The 18,474-nt window shown below is 35.3% G+C and overlaps 1 protein-coding gene across 2 annotated transcripts in view; it reads right to left on the minus strand.

Annotated features, from left to right (window-relative positions):
• LOC100488188 (dynein beta chain, flagellar outer arm) overlaps positions 1 to 18,474 on the minus strand; it is a 237,488-nt gene that overhangs the window by 102,403 nt on the left and 116,611 nt on the right. For both annotated transcript variants that reach the window (XM_031896974.1, XM_031896973.1), the window contains exons 68-75: positions 17,261 to 17,433; positions 16,997 to 17,155; positions 11,843 to 12,058; positions 9,607 to 9,826; positions 8,457 to 8,537; positions 8,032 to 8,214; positions 3,210 to 3,369; positions 1,863 to 2,011 (exon numbers count right to left, since the gene is read on the minus strand). In XM_031896974.1, the coding sequence (XP_031752834.1) occupies positions 1,863 to 2,011; positions 3,210 to 3,369; positions 8,032 to 8,214; positions 8,457 to 8,537; positions 9,607 to 9,826; positions 11,843 to 12,058; positions 16,997 to 17,155; positions 17,261 to 17,433 (1,341 nt within the window). The remainder of the gene's footprint in view (positions 1 to 1,862; positions 2,012 to 3,209; positions 3,370 to 8,031; positions 8,215 to 8,456; positions 8,538 to 9,606; positions 9,827 to 11,842; positions 12,059 to 16,996; positions 17,156 to 17,260; positions 17,434 to 18,474) is intronic.

Consider the following 18,474-nt stretch of genomic DNA (forward strand, 5'->3'; position numbering starts at 1 on the left):
AAAAATACCCCCCCCCCACTTCAGGACATGTAATAATTAAGCAGTCTCCTAGCAGCAGAGCGCACTGCCCCAATAATATGTTTTTGACTGGCACAGTGTCGAATTGCTGTATTCAAAAGTTTGACTACCTATTAAAAGAGTGCATAGTAACATATAGATATATACTGACAGACATTCTCGTGGGAACCAAATCTTGGGGGCAGATTTATCAAAATGTTAGATTAGAGCTGCCCCCTGGTGTACATGGCGGTATAGGTGAGTGCAGATGAGTTGGAGTAAACAAAATTGCCCAGAAGACAAGGAGGATGAAGAAGAGATTGGCACATGGTAGAAGAAGAAATCGATGGCAAGAGAAGTGAGGAAGGAATAGAGAATAGCTTCTTGGGAAAGGTGGAGGGGAAGACAGGGTGACGGTTGGCCTATACAGAAACTTTGCAGGTGGAGAAAGGATATATTTCAATATAGGAATTAAAGGATGCCAGAATGAGGAATACTGACATATACAGGGAGGTAGAAATCTTGATAAAATAACATATCAAGTGAAGAAGAAAGGAGAAGAGATTGAGAAAATAACTAAAGAGCAGGGTGAAAGACTGGACTACATTACCAGGTACAAAGTAGGTGACATACTTACAAGACTGGGAAGAGAAGCATGAGGGAGGGAATAATGAAAAAAGATGTAAAAGATATGTGGAAAATTGGACTGAAGAATAGGAGAATAGAAAATGAAAGGGCTAGAGATAGAAGGGTTGAAAGGTTAGACATTTACCCTAATAAATGGCAAAAAAGACATCTATTTACATATCTCTAAATTCATGCAGATGGTGTAAGGGGCAAAATTTACAAGGTTGGTCAAGACGAATCAAGGGTTCCAGAACATTTCCAGACCCAAATTTGATGTATAAATGAAGCAGAACGTAAGTAAGGCATTCCTGGCATATGCATAACACCGTTTATCTAGCTCACTATTAAAATAAAAAGTGTTTACAAAGATCTGCTGTATCTGTAAGTAAAATAGTACTAAATTCTATTTTCACTGGTGGCTGGTTAGGAATAATATACTCTGTAAGAATAGTGTCAAGGGCTGTCGATTTTTGCAGCAACTAGAAAGCCAATATTTACCTATCACTGATCTACAGTTTTCTAAGGACTAGCACAACAGGCTGCTGCTGTAGCTTTGCTTAATAATGCCAGCGAAAAAACTGGGCATACAGACATGGGTCAATAGACAGTGAAGCTATGTTCCTAGTATAGCTATGTTCCTGATTGACACTATAATTTGAAAATAGAGGATGCTATTTCTGCCTCTTATATACAGATGACAAATACTGTGTTTATTACAGGTATGGGACCTGTTATCCAAAATGCTTGGGACCTGGGTTTTTCTGGATAAGAAGTCTTTCCATAACTTAGCTCTCTATACCTTAAGTCTACTAAAAATAATTTAAGCATTAAACCCAATAGAGTTTCCTCCAATACGGATTAATTATATCCCAGGTTCAAGTACAAGGTACTGTTCTATTATTACAGAGAAAAACAAAATTATTTAAAAAAAAAAAATGATTTGTTTAAAATTAAGTCTGTTGGAGATTGCCTTCCCTTAATTCAAAGCTTTCTGGGTAACTGGTTCTCAGATAACAGACCCCATACCTGTAACAGTATTCGGCACAGTGAGTCTTCAGTTCTCTTTTCTGCCACCATATTAAGTCATATAACATGATTTTACTGCTGTTTGTTTTCTTTTTTAAATACCCAAATTCACATAATACCAGGGAACAATTTTTCTCATTATCATCACACGTGGTTGATATTGTCCCTATTCAGGTTAATAAATAAGTGTGAATAAATAGTTACTCACTTACCTTCATTACTGCTATTGTCAGTATTTGCACTACAGTGATCAAGAAGCGGCATTAGCAAGTCATCCCATTTTCTAGAATAGTTTTGGAGCATTAGGGGGCAACCAGACAACAGGGTCTTTTCAATAGGTGACAAAAGACTGTTGTTCTGTCTGTTAAATATACCATACAATCTTAGTAAGTCATCTAAAAAATCACAGTATCACAGAGTATACACACAGTAAAATAGATGTCTTATGAGTATATTTGAGGCAATAAATTCCCTGGTAAATTCATGTTATTGCCCAAATTATGTGCAATATTCTTGAAATGAGTTAGCAATTATGTGTATCTTTACAAATGTTTCCTTTCAAAAAGTTCTCCCTTGATCTGTTTTTTAAAACCCTGTTTTTTCAATTATGAGCTGCAACTACTGTGAACTTATTTAAAATAAAATGGCCAAAATACTTTGCTTAGCTTACTATAAACCATAACCCTCATTTTCTAGTTGTAGGGGACTGGTAACGTGGTTGCCCCTTTTCCCTAGCAGTCCCCTAGTACCTTGGACAGCTCCAACAAGGAGTGTAAGTGGGATTAAGATCCTGGTTTTACTATTGACCAGAAGTAGGGAACAAGTGTACAGACTCAGGGCTAGATAGAATTCACCTGTGTTCCACTGGTGGAAGACGTGTATCTCTGAGTATATGCATGACGCCTGTGCTATCTGCAAAGCCTGTTCATATGCTTTATTGTTGTTATCTCATACTGCTATGTGGATTGAGTTAAATAAATCTGTTTGAGTTCAAGAACCTCTGACACCCTAATTGTGTTTTACCCAAATGTTATAGTTATACACTATAAGTGAGGGCATTAACCGTAAGCTTGCATAGTTATCTAGAGATCTGCAAATGATATGTTTGCAGATAAAATATAAACAGATGGAGCAAACTGTACTTTCTCATCACACAGAACACAGCGGTTTTATTGGACAAAGGGTAAGGGCTCTGGCACACGGGGGAGATTAGTCGCCCGCGACAAAACTCCCTGTTCGCGGGCGACTAATCTCCCCGAGTTGCCTACCCCTGCCATCCCACCGGCGAACATGTAAGTCGCCGGCGGGATGGCAGACGCGGCGGCGCGATTTCGCGCAAATTGCCGAAAAAGACTCGCAAGTCTTTTTCGGCGATTTACTGGAATAAATCCTAAATCCTAATGCTCTGTGTATTGCCATACTATTACTGAAATAAATCAGCATATTAATACTAATATTTATTAGCTTCAACACAATGAATCTACTCTTGCATATACAATGGTAAATTAATTATTGTATTTTGATACCAAATATATATATACAATATTCTCTAACTTTACCTTAGCTGGAGATCTATAGATGACAATGACTTTCCCAAAGATGACTCCAGACATCCTTTAATCCTTTTCTCTCCTTTGAAACAGGGGTCTATGAGCAATACTGGACATTGCCAAGCGAAAGATAGAATGGCTGAGTTCTCCATCTGCTGAGGAGTAAAGTCTGCAGAAGAACAGAAACTGTTAATAATGAACTCTTGCCTGACTACTGTTCTGTTACTCAATCTCCCATTTTGAAGCAAGGTCACCACCTGCCCAATTACAAGGTGAGCCAAACATAATTATAATAATCAGACTGCACTGAGTTCCTAATTCAATTCAAGCCACAGGAGATAGTATAAATCAAATTAACTTTATCATCAGGAAAAAAATTAACATTGTGGTCTGGTTCACACAAGTAATTTTTATGGTTTGGAAAGTGTTTCAGACATCTATGCAACTAAGTTTACATTGAAAATATGGGGAAAAATCACAATAGAAAATTGAAGGATGCTGTATTTTTTATATTGTATATTGTATATAAATGTGTGATCTCTGCATATTCATATTTAGTTATTTATTGTTTATTTATTGTTTATAATAATGTTTGTTTTTCCTGTGTGTACCTTTCTATATTGTTAAATTGTACAGTGCATTGTACCTTAGTGGCACTAAATATAAAGTGATTTTAAGAGTAAGACAAAAAATCATTCATCTAAACTGGATATTACAAGACAGGTTAAAAACTATTCCTATTTACTTGACGTGATGGATTCTGCAACTTGAAGGCCCTCTAAGAGAGAATCTCTGCACCACCCAATATTAAAAAACAGAGGAACCTTAAGTCCCAGAATTCATCACTTCACAACAGAATAAGGTGAGGGAGGGTTTGCATTACACAGTGTGCATAAAGGGGTGGGGAACTGGTCCCAGTGAGCACTCCCAAAGAGCACAGAGACAAATTATCATGGTTTACTTTCAATCTGTAGAATCAGGTGTGTCTATATAAACAAAAAAATACATTTATATTTATAGTGCTCGTATGCATTCAAATGTATCCTTTACATACACTCAACTGAATAGGCTTATGTAAGGGGTATATTTCCCTTTAAGAAACACTTTGAAAGGCAAATATTTTCTATCACTGATCTAAAACTTTAAATGACATTCCTTATAATTGACAGAACATTTGGGGTTAGATATTCTTTTAGACTTGGAGTTTACAGTTAGAGGTTTAAGGTACTGTAAAATACAATAATTTGCACGTGGTCACAAATTGAGTCCTTTTTCTCATCTATGTATGAATTCATTGAGTAATATAGTTTATATTACAGTATTACAAACCAAGCTCACGCTACATTCTGCTACTGAAAAGCTACAGTTCTCTTCCCTATTCTCAAATAGATTTCTAAAACATGCTGGTTCTAGAATTTCAAAAACTATAAGACCCTGAAGTTGACAGGTGAGTCTTACATTCTAATGAATAGACATATGAGCTAGTAAAAAGGAAATACTATAATAAAAGATAATCATATTTCTTACCTTAAGAACGTATCACATTTTAATAAAACTTATCTTTACATATGTGTAAGACTGGAATTTATTTGGCTCAGATAGAAGACACAATAATATTCTACAAAATTTCTTGATTTCAGTGCCAAGTAACATTCCCAATAGAATTATAAAGAATAATCATTTAATAGCATAATTATTATGACTGTCCTTCAAAGGAAACAATTAGATGCTGTGAAAAAAGAGCTCTATTTCTGTGATAGACAACCATCTATCCATACTTCAGCTGTTGAGATACTCTCAATCTATCAACTAAACTTGCAAGGCGGTTAAAAGTGGTAGTTTAGCAATATTAGAGAGCCTGATGTTGTGTCTGAGTAATGGCTTATTCACACAATCAAAATGTAATGCATGAATCACTTGGGACTCACGTCTTTCCAATATAGTATTTAAGTGCGTGTTAAACCTTGTCCGCGCTTGGCTAAAAATAAACAATTTTTAATATTAGATACGGACAACACTGAGTGAATAGGTAGTTACTTAATCACATGTGACTAAAGTGCCCAAACTGAATTAAATTAAATAACCAGCTGCCTTCCTCTAAAACTAATCCCCAAACAACAAACTAATCATACCACAGAGTTGGCGCTCATAAAAACAAACCACCAATTAAAGTGAATTATAATAAAACAGTTTATTAATTACTTACAAAAAAATTTCCCATTTAGAAAGTGCATCAATACATGAGATTCCATGATTAAGCGCAGGTGCGCGAAACGCGTCGGTTTTTGTAGCCAGTGAGGACCCGTAGCCTGACCTGTGACTCACGAAGGTGACGTCACCGCTAGGAGAGAAACGCTGCTGCGCCACAGGTAGGAGCGGGATTCGCCATCGGCTGTGCCCTATAGTAAGTTCCCGGCCGGGACAAAGGGTAGTATCTTCCTATATTCTTTGGAGCGTGGGGGATTGTGCCTATCAATACTAGCTGCTAATGTCATATATGTATTTGCAGGCTATGATTTTGAACTATTGCCCTTAGAGATATATGAGTCAAACGCTCACCTCTGTAGCAAAGTTTTCCATAAGGGCTTGGTGTGTACTTCACTATCGGCTGTTTTCAGCAACGAATTAATGTTCAAGTCACACCATGTATAATATTGTAAACTGAGGATTAGATATAAGTGTTGTTATCCCTAGGTGGTTTCCTCATTCTTATCAATTTATACACTCCTATATATCTATGTATTGTACTCAATAGTTTCCCTATCTACTATATGGGTCTGTCCTTAAACCAATTATTCTGATTATGTACATTGTATTTTCCTTCTATTAATCGTTAGGTCATATTTTATGAATTGTTGTATTTTAATTCTTGACTATGTATTGATGCACTTTCTAAATGGGAATTTTTTTTGTAAGTAATTAATAAACTGTTTTATTATAATTCACTTTAATTGGTGGTTTGTTTTTATGAGCGCCAACTCTGTGGTATGAATAGTATTTAAGTGCAACTGTGCTGATATGATCACATATATCTATTTTATACCACAGAGAGCCATTCCTACTGCAAGTGGTTTAAATCTTTTGCATGAACAGCTTAGGTTTTCCAGAGATTACTTTTTCTTATGTATTAACATACTCTTCTATTAAAGGAACAGTAACACCAAAAAATGAAAGAGTTTTAAAGTAATAAAAATATAATGCACTGTTGCCCTGCACTGGTAAAACTGGTGTGTTTGCTACAGTAACACTACTATAATTTATATAATAAGCTGCTGTGTAGCCACGGGGGCAGCCATTCAAGCTGGAAAAAAGGAGAAAAGGCACAGGTTACATAGCAGATAACAGATAAGTTCTGTAGAATACAATAGTGTTTTATCTGTTATCTGCTATGTGCCTGTGCCTTTTCTCCTTTGAATGGCTGCCTCCATGGCTACATAGCAACTTATTTATATAAATTAAAGTAGACTTTCTGAAGTAAACACACAACTTTTACCAGTGCAGGGCAGCAGCACATTATATTTTAGTTACTTTTATACACTTTCATTTTTTGGTGTTACTGTTCCTTTAAGAAAATACAGAGGTTGGCCGGATAATGCATTTATTTGGCCCCACTCCCCATAATATTTGTACTCCATTTATATGTTATATGTAACAGATCCTACTTGTTGCATTACATTGAAAGCAGAAAATGTTTAGCAACAAAACATAAGCTCTCTGGCAACTTTGTGTGAAAATATGATGTAAGTGCTCACATTATAAAAGCTGTGTGCAAGGAGTTTGGGTGTGTGTGGGTCTGAGCTAGTACTAAATTATGCGTGCACAAAAATGTTATGTGCGTGTTCCATAGTTTGTTTAGGGATTCTGTCCTGATTGTTATACCTTTTCCATAGCAAACAATACATTCTACCAATTTAAATTTTATTCTTGAACTGAACAAATTTATTTTTTTAACTGTAATTCTGGTGTGTAGGCAGCCATCTCAGTGCATTATGTCTGATTCTGAGCTTTCTGACAGAGCCAGTGCAACACATTAGAACTGCTTTCAGTTGAGCTATTGTTGTCAGGTAGCTGCTATCTTGCTGCATTCCCATTATTCTGCTGATCAGCTGCAGGGGTGGAAAGGATGATATCACTCCAACTTGCAGTTCAACAGTAAAGTGTGACTGAAGTTTATCAAAACACAAGTCACATAGCTGTGGCACCCTGGGAAAGTAAGAACATGTCTAGCCTCATGTAAAATTTAAAAATTAAATTGAAAAAAATCTGTTTTTGAAAATCAATGCAGGATTCTGCTGGAGAATCTCTATTAACTGATGCATTTTGAAATAAACAAGTTTTCCCATGACATTATTCCTTTTATGTTCCTGAGAATATTCAGAATAATAATGAGACCAAGTGGCTAAGCTCAAAAGGTAACAAAAGACAATAAAGCCTATAATATCCAATACATCAAAAGGTCAGAGCCAGATTAAATGAAATTATGATGTCTAATGATGTAAAAGTATAATTGGGCAGCATGGGGACCTAACAAACCTGCTGGAAAGCCTTATCCAGGTGGTGTGCCTCCAGATGTAAATATGAGCGCTAATTAGCATTCAAACTTGACTAGTTGGTCAAACAAAATGCCATGAATGTGAAAAATGGATCTAAAGAAGATAATTTGTTGACACTGATTTTCACTATCAACGACGATATAAGTCTGTGTTTATAAAATAAATCCTGAGTGCACAATACTTTATTTAGTAGACCTTTAGTATGTATTTTTAATTTGTTGTCATGTATAACTTATGTTTACAAGAAAGTAAGTCTAAATTGATTAAATAAAGTTTACCTTCAGCAACCCATTGCTGGATCTGAGTTCTTTTGACCATTCTCAAGAGCAGAGCCTTGATGAAATCTCCATAGAGTTCCTCTGTAATTATAGGCAAAAATTGCCTTTGGGGAGAGAGTATGTCTGGACCAATTCCTTCAGCATTTTGCCAGCCCCCTTTTTCCTTATCACTTTCAGGGTCATCTTCAGAAACAAAGACACATATAAAATTACAAATCCTGAATTCGGTACATCACCAATAAATATGTGGATTGTATCTCAAGGAGAATAAAGCATGAAAAAAAGATATTCAAAAAACGCCCAACTAAATGGCTATTATAGTGCAAAGTATTAAATCAAATCCTAGAAAAGTCTTACAAGTCCTAAATGACAAATTGATGGGAATGTAAATTAACTAGTAAGAATCAGGGCACAGAATAAATTACCAGTTTTTTCTCTTTGTTCTAATTTCTGACTTTCCCTAGGAGATTCGCAGGTGAATATTACAGAAAATTCAATGACGTGTCCTGAAATAAAAGAAGGGAATAGTGAAATGATGTCTGATGAATACTTTATAGCTCAGAAAATCATTTTTTGCCCTGGTCTGTAGGTGTATATTGTTCTTTTTACTGCATGCATGTAGAGGCTTATTTATCAAAATTTTAATTTGAGGTTTTTTTGTTTTTTTTATTTCAATAACTCAACAACAACTCAAACAACTCAACAATAACTCAAAATTTTACAAAACTCAAATGTTTGCTTATATATTAAAAAATTAAATCTAAAAAAATTGATTGATTAAAAAAACAAAAAAAAAAAAGTCAACACACATCAACTTCATATACTACTTATCATTTTCAATGGGTCTAATTTAAAAAAATTAGAAAAACCTTAATTGAAAAAATGTCTTAAATTTTGCCTAGGACAGCTCCCATTGACTTCTACATGAACTCACAAGTATTTTGATGCTAAAGTTTTACACAAGTTTTTCAAATAGTTTGTGCTTAATAAATATTGCACAGTGCTGCAAAGTATGTTGGCTCTTTATAAATACACGTTAATAACAATAAATATCAAACATTTAAGTTTGTAAAGCCATAATTTGAATTTGGGAGTTTTATCGCAAATTTGAATTGTAGAAGAAAAATTTTTTTGACAATTGATAAATCAGCCACTTAAGTCTTACAAACTGACAAAGAAACCATCAAACCATATCCACCATCTACTTTGCAGACTTAAGACCCAGAAATAGCACCCGTATTTTTTTTTCCCATTTTTTTCTGAACATCAATTTGTCCAAAAGTTACATTCCTTCTTCTCTTTTTTCCTCGGTTATAGTCAACATAATTGATTTAGATCTAAAGTCCCATTAAGTAAAAGGCAAATCATAGAGTTTTTCAATAATTCTAGTTTAGGATGGCTGAGTATCCAAAGGCCTGCATTACACATAGGTCTGTTAATAAAAGTGTGGAATAAAGTAATAAGATTCCACTTCTTCCATGTTATTTTTTGTCCTTGCATATTTTTCTGCTCAATTTTTTTAAAGTATAGCCACATATATAAGAATAATCCCATGTAAAAAGTTGGTTGGTTTACCTTTAACAGGATCAACTGAATCTATCATTAGTGGAAAGCCTCTTTCTTTCAGTGCCACAGGCCACTCAACTGTCAGTATGAATTGTCTGAAGTCATGTTCATAAGTACCCAGATATGATGCCAGCCCTGCTGCCATTGCAGTGCTTCCTGGGATTCCATGTAACCTCTCCAGAAGGGAATTTACAATAGCAGCATGTTTTCTGTTCTCCTCTCCAAGAAGCTACCAATACATTTGAGAACATGAAAACATAATTCAACCATATATTAATATCGAACATTTGCTATACATGTGGGGAACTAATGCCTTATTTAATAATAAAATATGTAGTGTAGAGCACTTTGTTTCCATTAAAACAGTATTTATAAAGGTACTTGTGCCTTTACACTAAAGTCTATATATATATGCATTGCAGTAACACATTATTTGTGTCTGTTGTGCAAGATGTACAGGGTGCATAGATGCAAGGACAAGCCGCGAGGAGGTAAAACTTCATGGCTAACTTTGCAGAGTTGTACCAACACACATATACAACTGCCTATACACATGGGCGTCCACAGAAGGGGGCAAGAGGGGGCACTTGCCCCCCCCTGGAAAAGTAGCAACAAAAAAAAAACCTTACTCTGTTTCTGCACTGTCCCCTCTAGCCCGTTTTGCTGTGCTCCGATTGGATCTTTCTTCTTGTGGATTCTCCAATCAGAGCACAGCTTCCTTGACAGACAGTAAAATTGACCAATCAGAGCACAGATGCACACAGGGATCGGGAGATTTTGCAAACTGGAAAGAGAAATGAAGCCTGAAAAGAAGAATCTGCAGCTGTAACTTTACCTAAGAACCAACTCTCAACTTTTTCTGCAGTTTTCCCACAGGTACTAAAGAATCACTAGCTGACATTAAATTGTTTTTTGCCTGACCTGACATCTATAATAATTTATAATCTATCCCCTACCCTAACAGATGGAGGGTAAGTTAACTCTTTCCCTCTGAAAAAGCTCATTGTGTGTTTATATATTTGTTGTTGTTTTTTGCACTTACTATTTTTTTTTTATTTTTGTCATTGTTTTGTTCATTTATAGTTAGTTACAGTGGGGCCAATGCTGTGTATCAGTGCCAGTGTTATAGTACCAGGGCCTGAATATCTGCCATCAGTACCCACTGCTTCTCACTGTATATAATGGGGAGTCAGTACCCACTGCCTTTCTTGCTATAAAACTAACATAAACACATCTAAAGGGGAGGTTCACATTTAAGTTAACCTTTAGTATGTTATAAAATGGCCTATTCCTAGCAACTTTGCAATTGGTCTTCCTAATTAATTTTTTTGAATAATTTGCCTTTCTCTTCTTCAGATTTCAAATGGGGGCCAAAAAATATTGCTCTGTGAGGCTACAATTTTATTATTATTATTATTATAATTTTGTATTACTTATTTTTCCAAGTAAGCCCCTTAACTATTCATATTCCCATCTCTTGTTTAAACCACTACCTGGTTGCTAGGGTAAATAAGACCCTAGCAACCAGATAGCTGCTGAAATACCAAATGGAGAGCTGCTGAACAAATATATATTTGTCTGTTGCAGGATGATGCTAGCTTATTTGCCCCCCCTTGGAAAATTTTCTGCGGACGCCCATGCCTATACACCATATGTTAAAATCGGGACTGTCAAGTGTTAAGGGCTATAAGAATAATAAATGTTAGAACACGTGTTTGCTAGGTTTCTGTCCAATGGAAGTTAACATAAACTTTGGACCCACGACTAATATTCCCCCACTTATTACCTTACGATTCTCCCGTCTGGCACCCTTCCTCCCCCTCCCTTTCCGGTTATAAAAATTCAATCCAACAGCTACAAGTAATTCTGACAACGGACAGTTCTTTTCTTTATCTTTATGTGTTAATTATTACATGTAATAGAAAGCACTACCAATCTATCTTGCATTATGTTTAATATGCTCTTTTATTACTACTGAATCACTGTATGCTTTACTCTTATTGAAAGTTGGATTGCATATAAAACCCAATAAAAATTTTAAAAATTAAAAAAAAAAAATCGGGACTGTCCCATGAAAATCAGGACAGTTGGGAGGTATGGATATATGTAATTTGAAGCTTTGCAAGTATTTTTGTATGGTTTGGTGCATCTTCTTCTCTCTGTGATTATGCATGATAAGGTTTACAGTTTATATACTTTTGCAGCTTTTTTTAAAGCTTTCATTCATGCCGGCTAAAATTTATACCTGTGATATATTATCTGCCTGCTCAAGGCTCTTTGAAATTTCAGTTGTCTTTTGTTGCTGCAGGTTTTTATGCACAGTGGCTTCTTCAAACCCTTTCTCCAGGTCATTTAATCTAGAAATAAGGGCATTTTTTCTCTGTTGTAAACTGGTCATTTTCAGTTCTGCTTCTTCTAAAGCCAAAGTCATTTCTTCCACTTTGCTCTGTAAAGGTTTCACCTACAACACAGAATGCAATAGTTTAAATTGACTGCAAAGGTCATGCAATCACAGGGTTTGTCAAGGAATGCTTGGTTAAATATACTATACAATATATTGTCCCTATGATTAGCAATTCTTCATCCTGTCCCATAGCTCTGTACAGTATGAAGAAATAATAGTAAGAATTCAAATGTGGGCAACTGAAGTATATACTAGGTGAATCCACAAAATATTAAAGGAGAACTATCAAAAAATGGAAATGTAATATATGCTTCTATAGTCATAAAAAACTATATGGTCAATTAAAAATTCTGAACCATTTCTGGAATAATCCAGATTATCTTCAGCAGTCTGTCTCTCTAAATTCACTTTTGTGTCAGAGTTTTTTTGAAAGACTGTTGGATTTTGTTAGGAGTATCGTTGACACTGCACATTCCAAAGCAGGTTGCACTGGTTTTTGAACTGCCATGTAATGAGACTCTGAATGATCCTGACTATATCCTGACAAAGTAAATGAGGAAAATAAGAAGTTCTGCTTTATGTGTTAAAGGGAAAAGGAGATATACCAGACTTTTAGGTCAAACAGGAGGATATAAGACAGAGACATTGGTTAATGCATAATGTCAAAGGCATAAACAAAGAGAAATAAGCATCTAAGCTCCATCAGTACAAAGGTGGAATTAAAGCCCATCCGGTTTCTTTTGTTATTTCGTTTTCAGTCCAAATGTAAGGAAATCATAAAGATATATATATATAGTATATATCTTTATTTTAAATAAATATTGTATTCTACTGTAGACATACTGAATTCTTATTTATCATCTAATTTTAAAAGCCTTCTGATGATTGTATTCTAATTTTAAAGTTAGTTTTAAAAAACACTTTTATCAATTGCCTTCAAAATGTCAAATGAAATCAATGTTAAAAATAGTAACTGATCTAAATGTATTCATTTTAACTGCACACTTTCTGAGTAAAATGCAAATCTTTGTCTTTTATTTTTCAATGGCTTTGTAACATGCCAATTTATTCTAAAATCTAAAGACAGCTCTTGGCACAGATCGAATCTACTTTTAATCTGGACAGCATGTTTCCTAAAGGTAAACTGATCAATACTCAATCTTACTCAGATACTTTACATTACAAAGTACAAAATAAGGCCTGAATGGCTAGCCCCTTGAATACAGTGCTGCATACGTTAGGCAGTGCTCTATCCAAGAGATACGGGTACCCTTCAACCACCAAAACAATATCTGTTTCCACCTTTTGCACAATACTTTCCTGTGATGTAAATGGCATTGGCATAATATTCCTACAAGGTATCAAACATGATTTGGGCCAGCCTTGAGGATATCCACCTAGGGAAGGTAAACTGTGGTCTTCTGTTTCCTTGCGGTATAAGTATTGTTTTTTTGGAATCCATCTCATTAAACATGGAGTTATTTCTTATTGATATTGTATTTAATATGTGTGTGTGATATTTACATACAATGCCTTGGAAAGTATTTAGATCCTTAACTAGTCATTATTTTACTGCAGTTTGCCAAGAAACATGAGAGTAACTCAATGCTGAAATGTGGGACAAGGTTGTCTAAGAGACGAAGGAGACTAAGTTGGCACTTTCTGGGCAAAGTTGTTGGTGGTGATAACATTATGCTATGAAGGGAGGATTGATGTGCAAAATATAGGTAGATACACTGCATAGGAAACTGTTTAAGTGTGCTAAAAACAGAATCTTGGGTGAAAGTTAATCATTTAGAAGGTCAATGATAACAAACACAAGCAACATGGAACTGACTCACAGACAATTTCATACAATAGCCCAGTCAAAGCCTTTAACTGAATCCAACTGAGAATCTGTGGCATATGTAAAAGTTGAGGTGCACAAATATTATCTGTTAGCTTATACTATAAGTTAACATGGAAGAATGGGCCAAAATCACTCCCACACAGTGTGAGAATCTGGTACATTATTCCCTAAATACAAAAGCTTTTATTGCTTTAAAGGTAAAAAAGTCAAATGTAAAAATAAATATTTTTTGCATTAAAATAATGATTTTCAAAGTTTCAACATAGTGGGCCTGATTCACTAAAGTTTATCGCACGCTTTTTTGCGGTAAAAAAGACGCGACAATTAGCGCGCGATTCACTACAGCATTACCGCATGCGATAAGTCGCATTTTCGCATGCGGTATTTCTCGCGCTAGTTTTACCGCATACGTTCATTTCCGTGCTGAAAAGAATATGATCGCATGATTCACTATAACTTTTGCGCGCTAAATATCGCATTCAGCTATGCGAAAATTAACACCTACTACAGGCAGGCGAATATGGACTTACAGTGTTATTTATTCAAGTATGTGTTTCCCCTAGAGTGACGCAGCCGCCAGTTTGCAGGGAAATGGTCATTTTTAATACAGTAATTTTCTGCAAGTATTGGCGTGTATGGCTAACCTGGCATGCGTTCATTTGCGCGACTATTTATATTTGGCTACAAGTGATGAAATGTTTCGCCAGGCATGGATTTGCAGCAAATTTTTGGACGTGCGTTGAATTTTTTTGAGGCGGATTTTTTCATGCGTTTCGCAAAACAATCCGCCAATGGCAAAACGCCTGAAAAAATTTGCCACGCAAAAATTCACCGCACATACAAAAATTTATACAAGCGTCAAAAAATAATAGTCACAGCAACAATTTTTTTGCCCGCAACACATTTTTGCCGTTTCGTGGATCTTTCGAAAGATTTGCTAATTTTTCACTAAAGATAACCAGAACACATTTGCTCATCACTAGTGGCTACTATTTATAAGCATCTACTATTTATATGATACCATTTATATGTGGCTAATATTTATATACACCATTTATATGCGGCGACAATTTTTATACACTATTTCTAAGCTACCATTCATATGCGGTGACTATTCGCGGGCGTAATTTAGCACATGTGCCAGCAAATACCGCATTGAAATAGTCTTCGCGAGTTAAATAACGCATGCAATATCGCGCGTAAAAAAGCGCGAGTATGCTTATAGTGAATCGTGTGAAAAATCGCCAAAATTAAGTCGCGGTAAAAATTTTAGCGCACAATAAAAATAGCGCAGGTTTTATCACCCTTTAGTGAATCAGGCCTAGTATGTCTTATTCAGTAAAACAAAAGATATGTTTAAGGCTGTGAATATTTTAGTATGCAGTTGCCCTGGTTTAGGTTTGTTGTACCCCTAGGCTTAACAGCTCTGTATCCATCTGCTGCCCCCACCCTCACCTACTTGGTTGAAGTGGAACAGGAGCTTAAGCGATATTAACACCAAAAATGAAATCTTTTTGTATATCTATCATAACATTGTCTTTGCGTAATTTTTATTATTTTGCCCAATGCATTTATATTTCTTATTTGACCCCCATGCGACCCTATGAGGGTGCTGCCATATTTTAAACTGACAAAGGTAGACTAACATTTCTTTTTCTACAACTAAAAAAAACATTTTTGCTTAAGTTTGCTTAAGAAACAATAGAAATATTCTGTTGAGCACAATGAATTGACATTCACATACTCTCCAGTTTTCAGAGAAAATAATCAGTTTTGTTCTAGCTTTTACAGAACTCACACATGCCCTTGTGTAGAGAAAACTTATTTCAATCCGGCAATACAAGGCATCTCATTTGTTTTCATTGAGAGCTGGTGAATACTAGTCTGTTTCAATCTCAATTAGCTTTCAGGAAATTTATTTAGAGGGCTGACAGGAACTATTTGGGGGATTAATGATCACTGATTTATGAATATTGAGTAGCATTTCAATAATTGAGGCAGAATAATCACTTGTAGCTCAAGTTTGCTTTCTGAACCATTATGCTACCCAGCTATCAATCAAAGGAAGTTAAATGATCCTGATTTATAACCTTAACCTATGGGGCCCAGTACATTTGTTCTATCAGTGTGTAAATTCTACAAACGCAATTCTCTGCAGCTCTAGAGAGCCAATTTAAGTCAACATTATGCATGAGCTGTACATGCTGAGATTCTCACATCCCTTATTTAACTCATTAAATGTGCGCTGAACATCTTGCAATTAATTTTTCACACATATTTCTTCTTATGATTGACATTTGGCCTTGGCAAAATTTGTTTAAATTGGTTTCTTTGAAGACATAAAAGTAAAACAGCAAGACTTAGAAATTTGTTTGCTCTTAGATAAAGGTATGTCTGCATTTACATTTGAACATGATCACTACCTAATAGGTTTCATTTGGGTTAAATGTGTGGTAAGTATTTAAAGTAATATAGAACTCATTTGTGTTTTATTGGATATCATTGATGGCACCAAAATGCAGTAACAATCAGAAAAAAATAACATTAACAAAAGGAAATTATCCTCTAGGACTAAAATTACTTCAGATTCAATATACATATATACAGAAATATACAAATATTTGGCAGTTAAATATCTTCTTACTCATGCAAGGTAATTATGGGCCTTTTAAATGTGCACCATGTGACCCTACTCTACAGTACATGGATAGCAGGTGTCTTTAAATAAAACAATTGCCTTGCACATAGTTACTTCATATATAACATATATGACAACCCCATAACCTGAACTGAACAAAGGGAAACGTCTATGCATATCTGCAAAGGACATTTTACATATTAACTCTTGCAGCCTATATACCATATATTACATTCTATATCTACTTTATACTATTTAAGGTTATCCAAGCTCTGCAAAGCTTCATTTTCCTTTAACTTTTGACAGTTTAATAAATACAACAGCTGCTGAATACATAATTTCCCATTGCTACACTAGGTTGGATTTTTCCAGAGAAAGTTCCTGTGCTTCTTATATAACAGAAAATGGCTAAAGATAACTGTTACAGACAGATGACTTATTTCTAAAATAACATAATGAAACTTAATCTTAATACAGAAATATGCAATGTATTTTGGAGCAGCATTACCTTAGATGTTAAGATCCTGTAATAGTGTACTGCAGCTTGAAGCCATCTCATAAGCGTCCCGACTGCCAAATTGCCACCAGTTTTTCTCTCCATGTTTTCTGGTGTAAACTGTGCTTTCTTTATGTTGTTCTCCAGTAGTTCCAAGGTTGACTGTGGCAACTGGAAAATGTAAATGGATAAAATATGGAAAATGTAAATACATAAATATGGGTCTTTCTCTCATTACAATATTGACATATTGCTTGCAGAAAATGAATTTCTCACCTTTATGGAGCTGAAGGTTAGAAGTTCATTCAGAAATCTATCAATGTTAGCCATCTGCCTCTTTGCTCCCTTTGCCCAAGTCAGGTCAGTGTTTGGTGATTTTAGTATTATAATGATTGAAGCCATTAATTCCTCTATATCCACATCAGGTTTCTGCATAGCACGCAATTCTCCTGTGGAAATAAAAAAAATATATATATGGATTGTAAAATAATAATATTTGTATTTGTAACATATGTAACAAACAGAGAAGTAGCCATGGAAATCACTTCCTGACATACGAACATCTTCGAAAAAAGGATGAAAAAAGACACTGAAATATTAACTAAACAATCAAAACTATAATGGAGTTATATAGACCTATAATGGAGCTGAGGTACTGTATATACTCGAGTATAAGCCTAGTTTTTCAGCACCCAAAATGTGCTGAAAAAGTCACCCTCGGCTTATACTCGAGTCGGGTGCCATGGGTTCCTCTAGACTAGCACCCTCTCTCCTTTGTGTGCAAATTAGGCCACCTGCAACCAGACCCTCCAGTGCCCTGGCCTAGGCTCCCACTAGCAATACTTATTTCCCCTTACATTTCCTCCGGGACCGGGTCTGCTGCCAGTTTGCCAATGTGCAATAAGCGTGGGGTAGTACTCATATTGTTTTTGTTGACCCTCTTCTCCGCTTACAGAGCTAGTTTACTGTTTTTCTTTGAAATAAATATTAAAAAACATATACCCCACTGATGCCTCAATTAATGTAATTTTATTGGTATTTATTTTGATTATTGAAACTTAGCAGTAGCTGCTGCATTTCCCACCCTAGGCTTATACTCGAGTCAATAAGATTTTCCAGTTTTCTTAGGTAAAATTAGGTACCTCGGCTTATATTCAGATCAGCTTATACTCGAGTATATACGGTATACTTCTTTTTACCCTTAGTTTCTACACCATATAAGATTTCCAAAGATTTCAGATACATAGAAATTAAAAACCTACGAGAAAACCTGTAAGAATGTGGCTTAATTCAGAAGTGCAGAATAGAAAAAATCTGCAAAAATATCACCAGGTCATTTATAATTGAGTAGTTAGAGCTGTTAATATTAGCGCAAAGGATGATAAAAATTAAGACCTAGAAAGCTGAGACAACTTTACATTCTGATTACATCATTACATAAAATAGGAAATTAAAGAAAAAAGGTTCTCCTATTATTCTAGAGCTCCATA

The sequence above is a fragment of the Xenopus tropicalis genome, chromosome 2, assembly GCF_000004195.4.
Source record: "Xenopus tropicalis strain Nigerian chromosome 2, UCB_Xtro_10.0, whole genome shotgun sequence".
In the NCBI taxonomy this organism is placed as follows: domain Eukaryota; kingdom Metazoa; phylum Chordata; class Amphibia; order Anura; family Pipidae; genus Xenopus; species Xenopus tropicalis.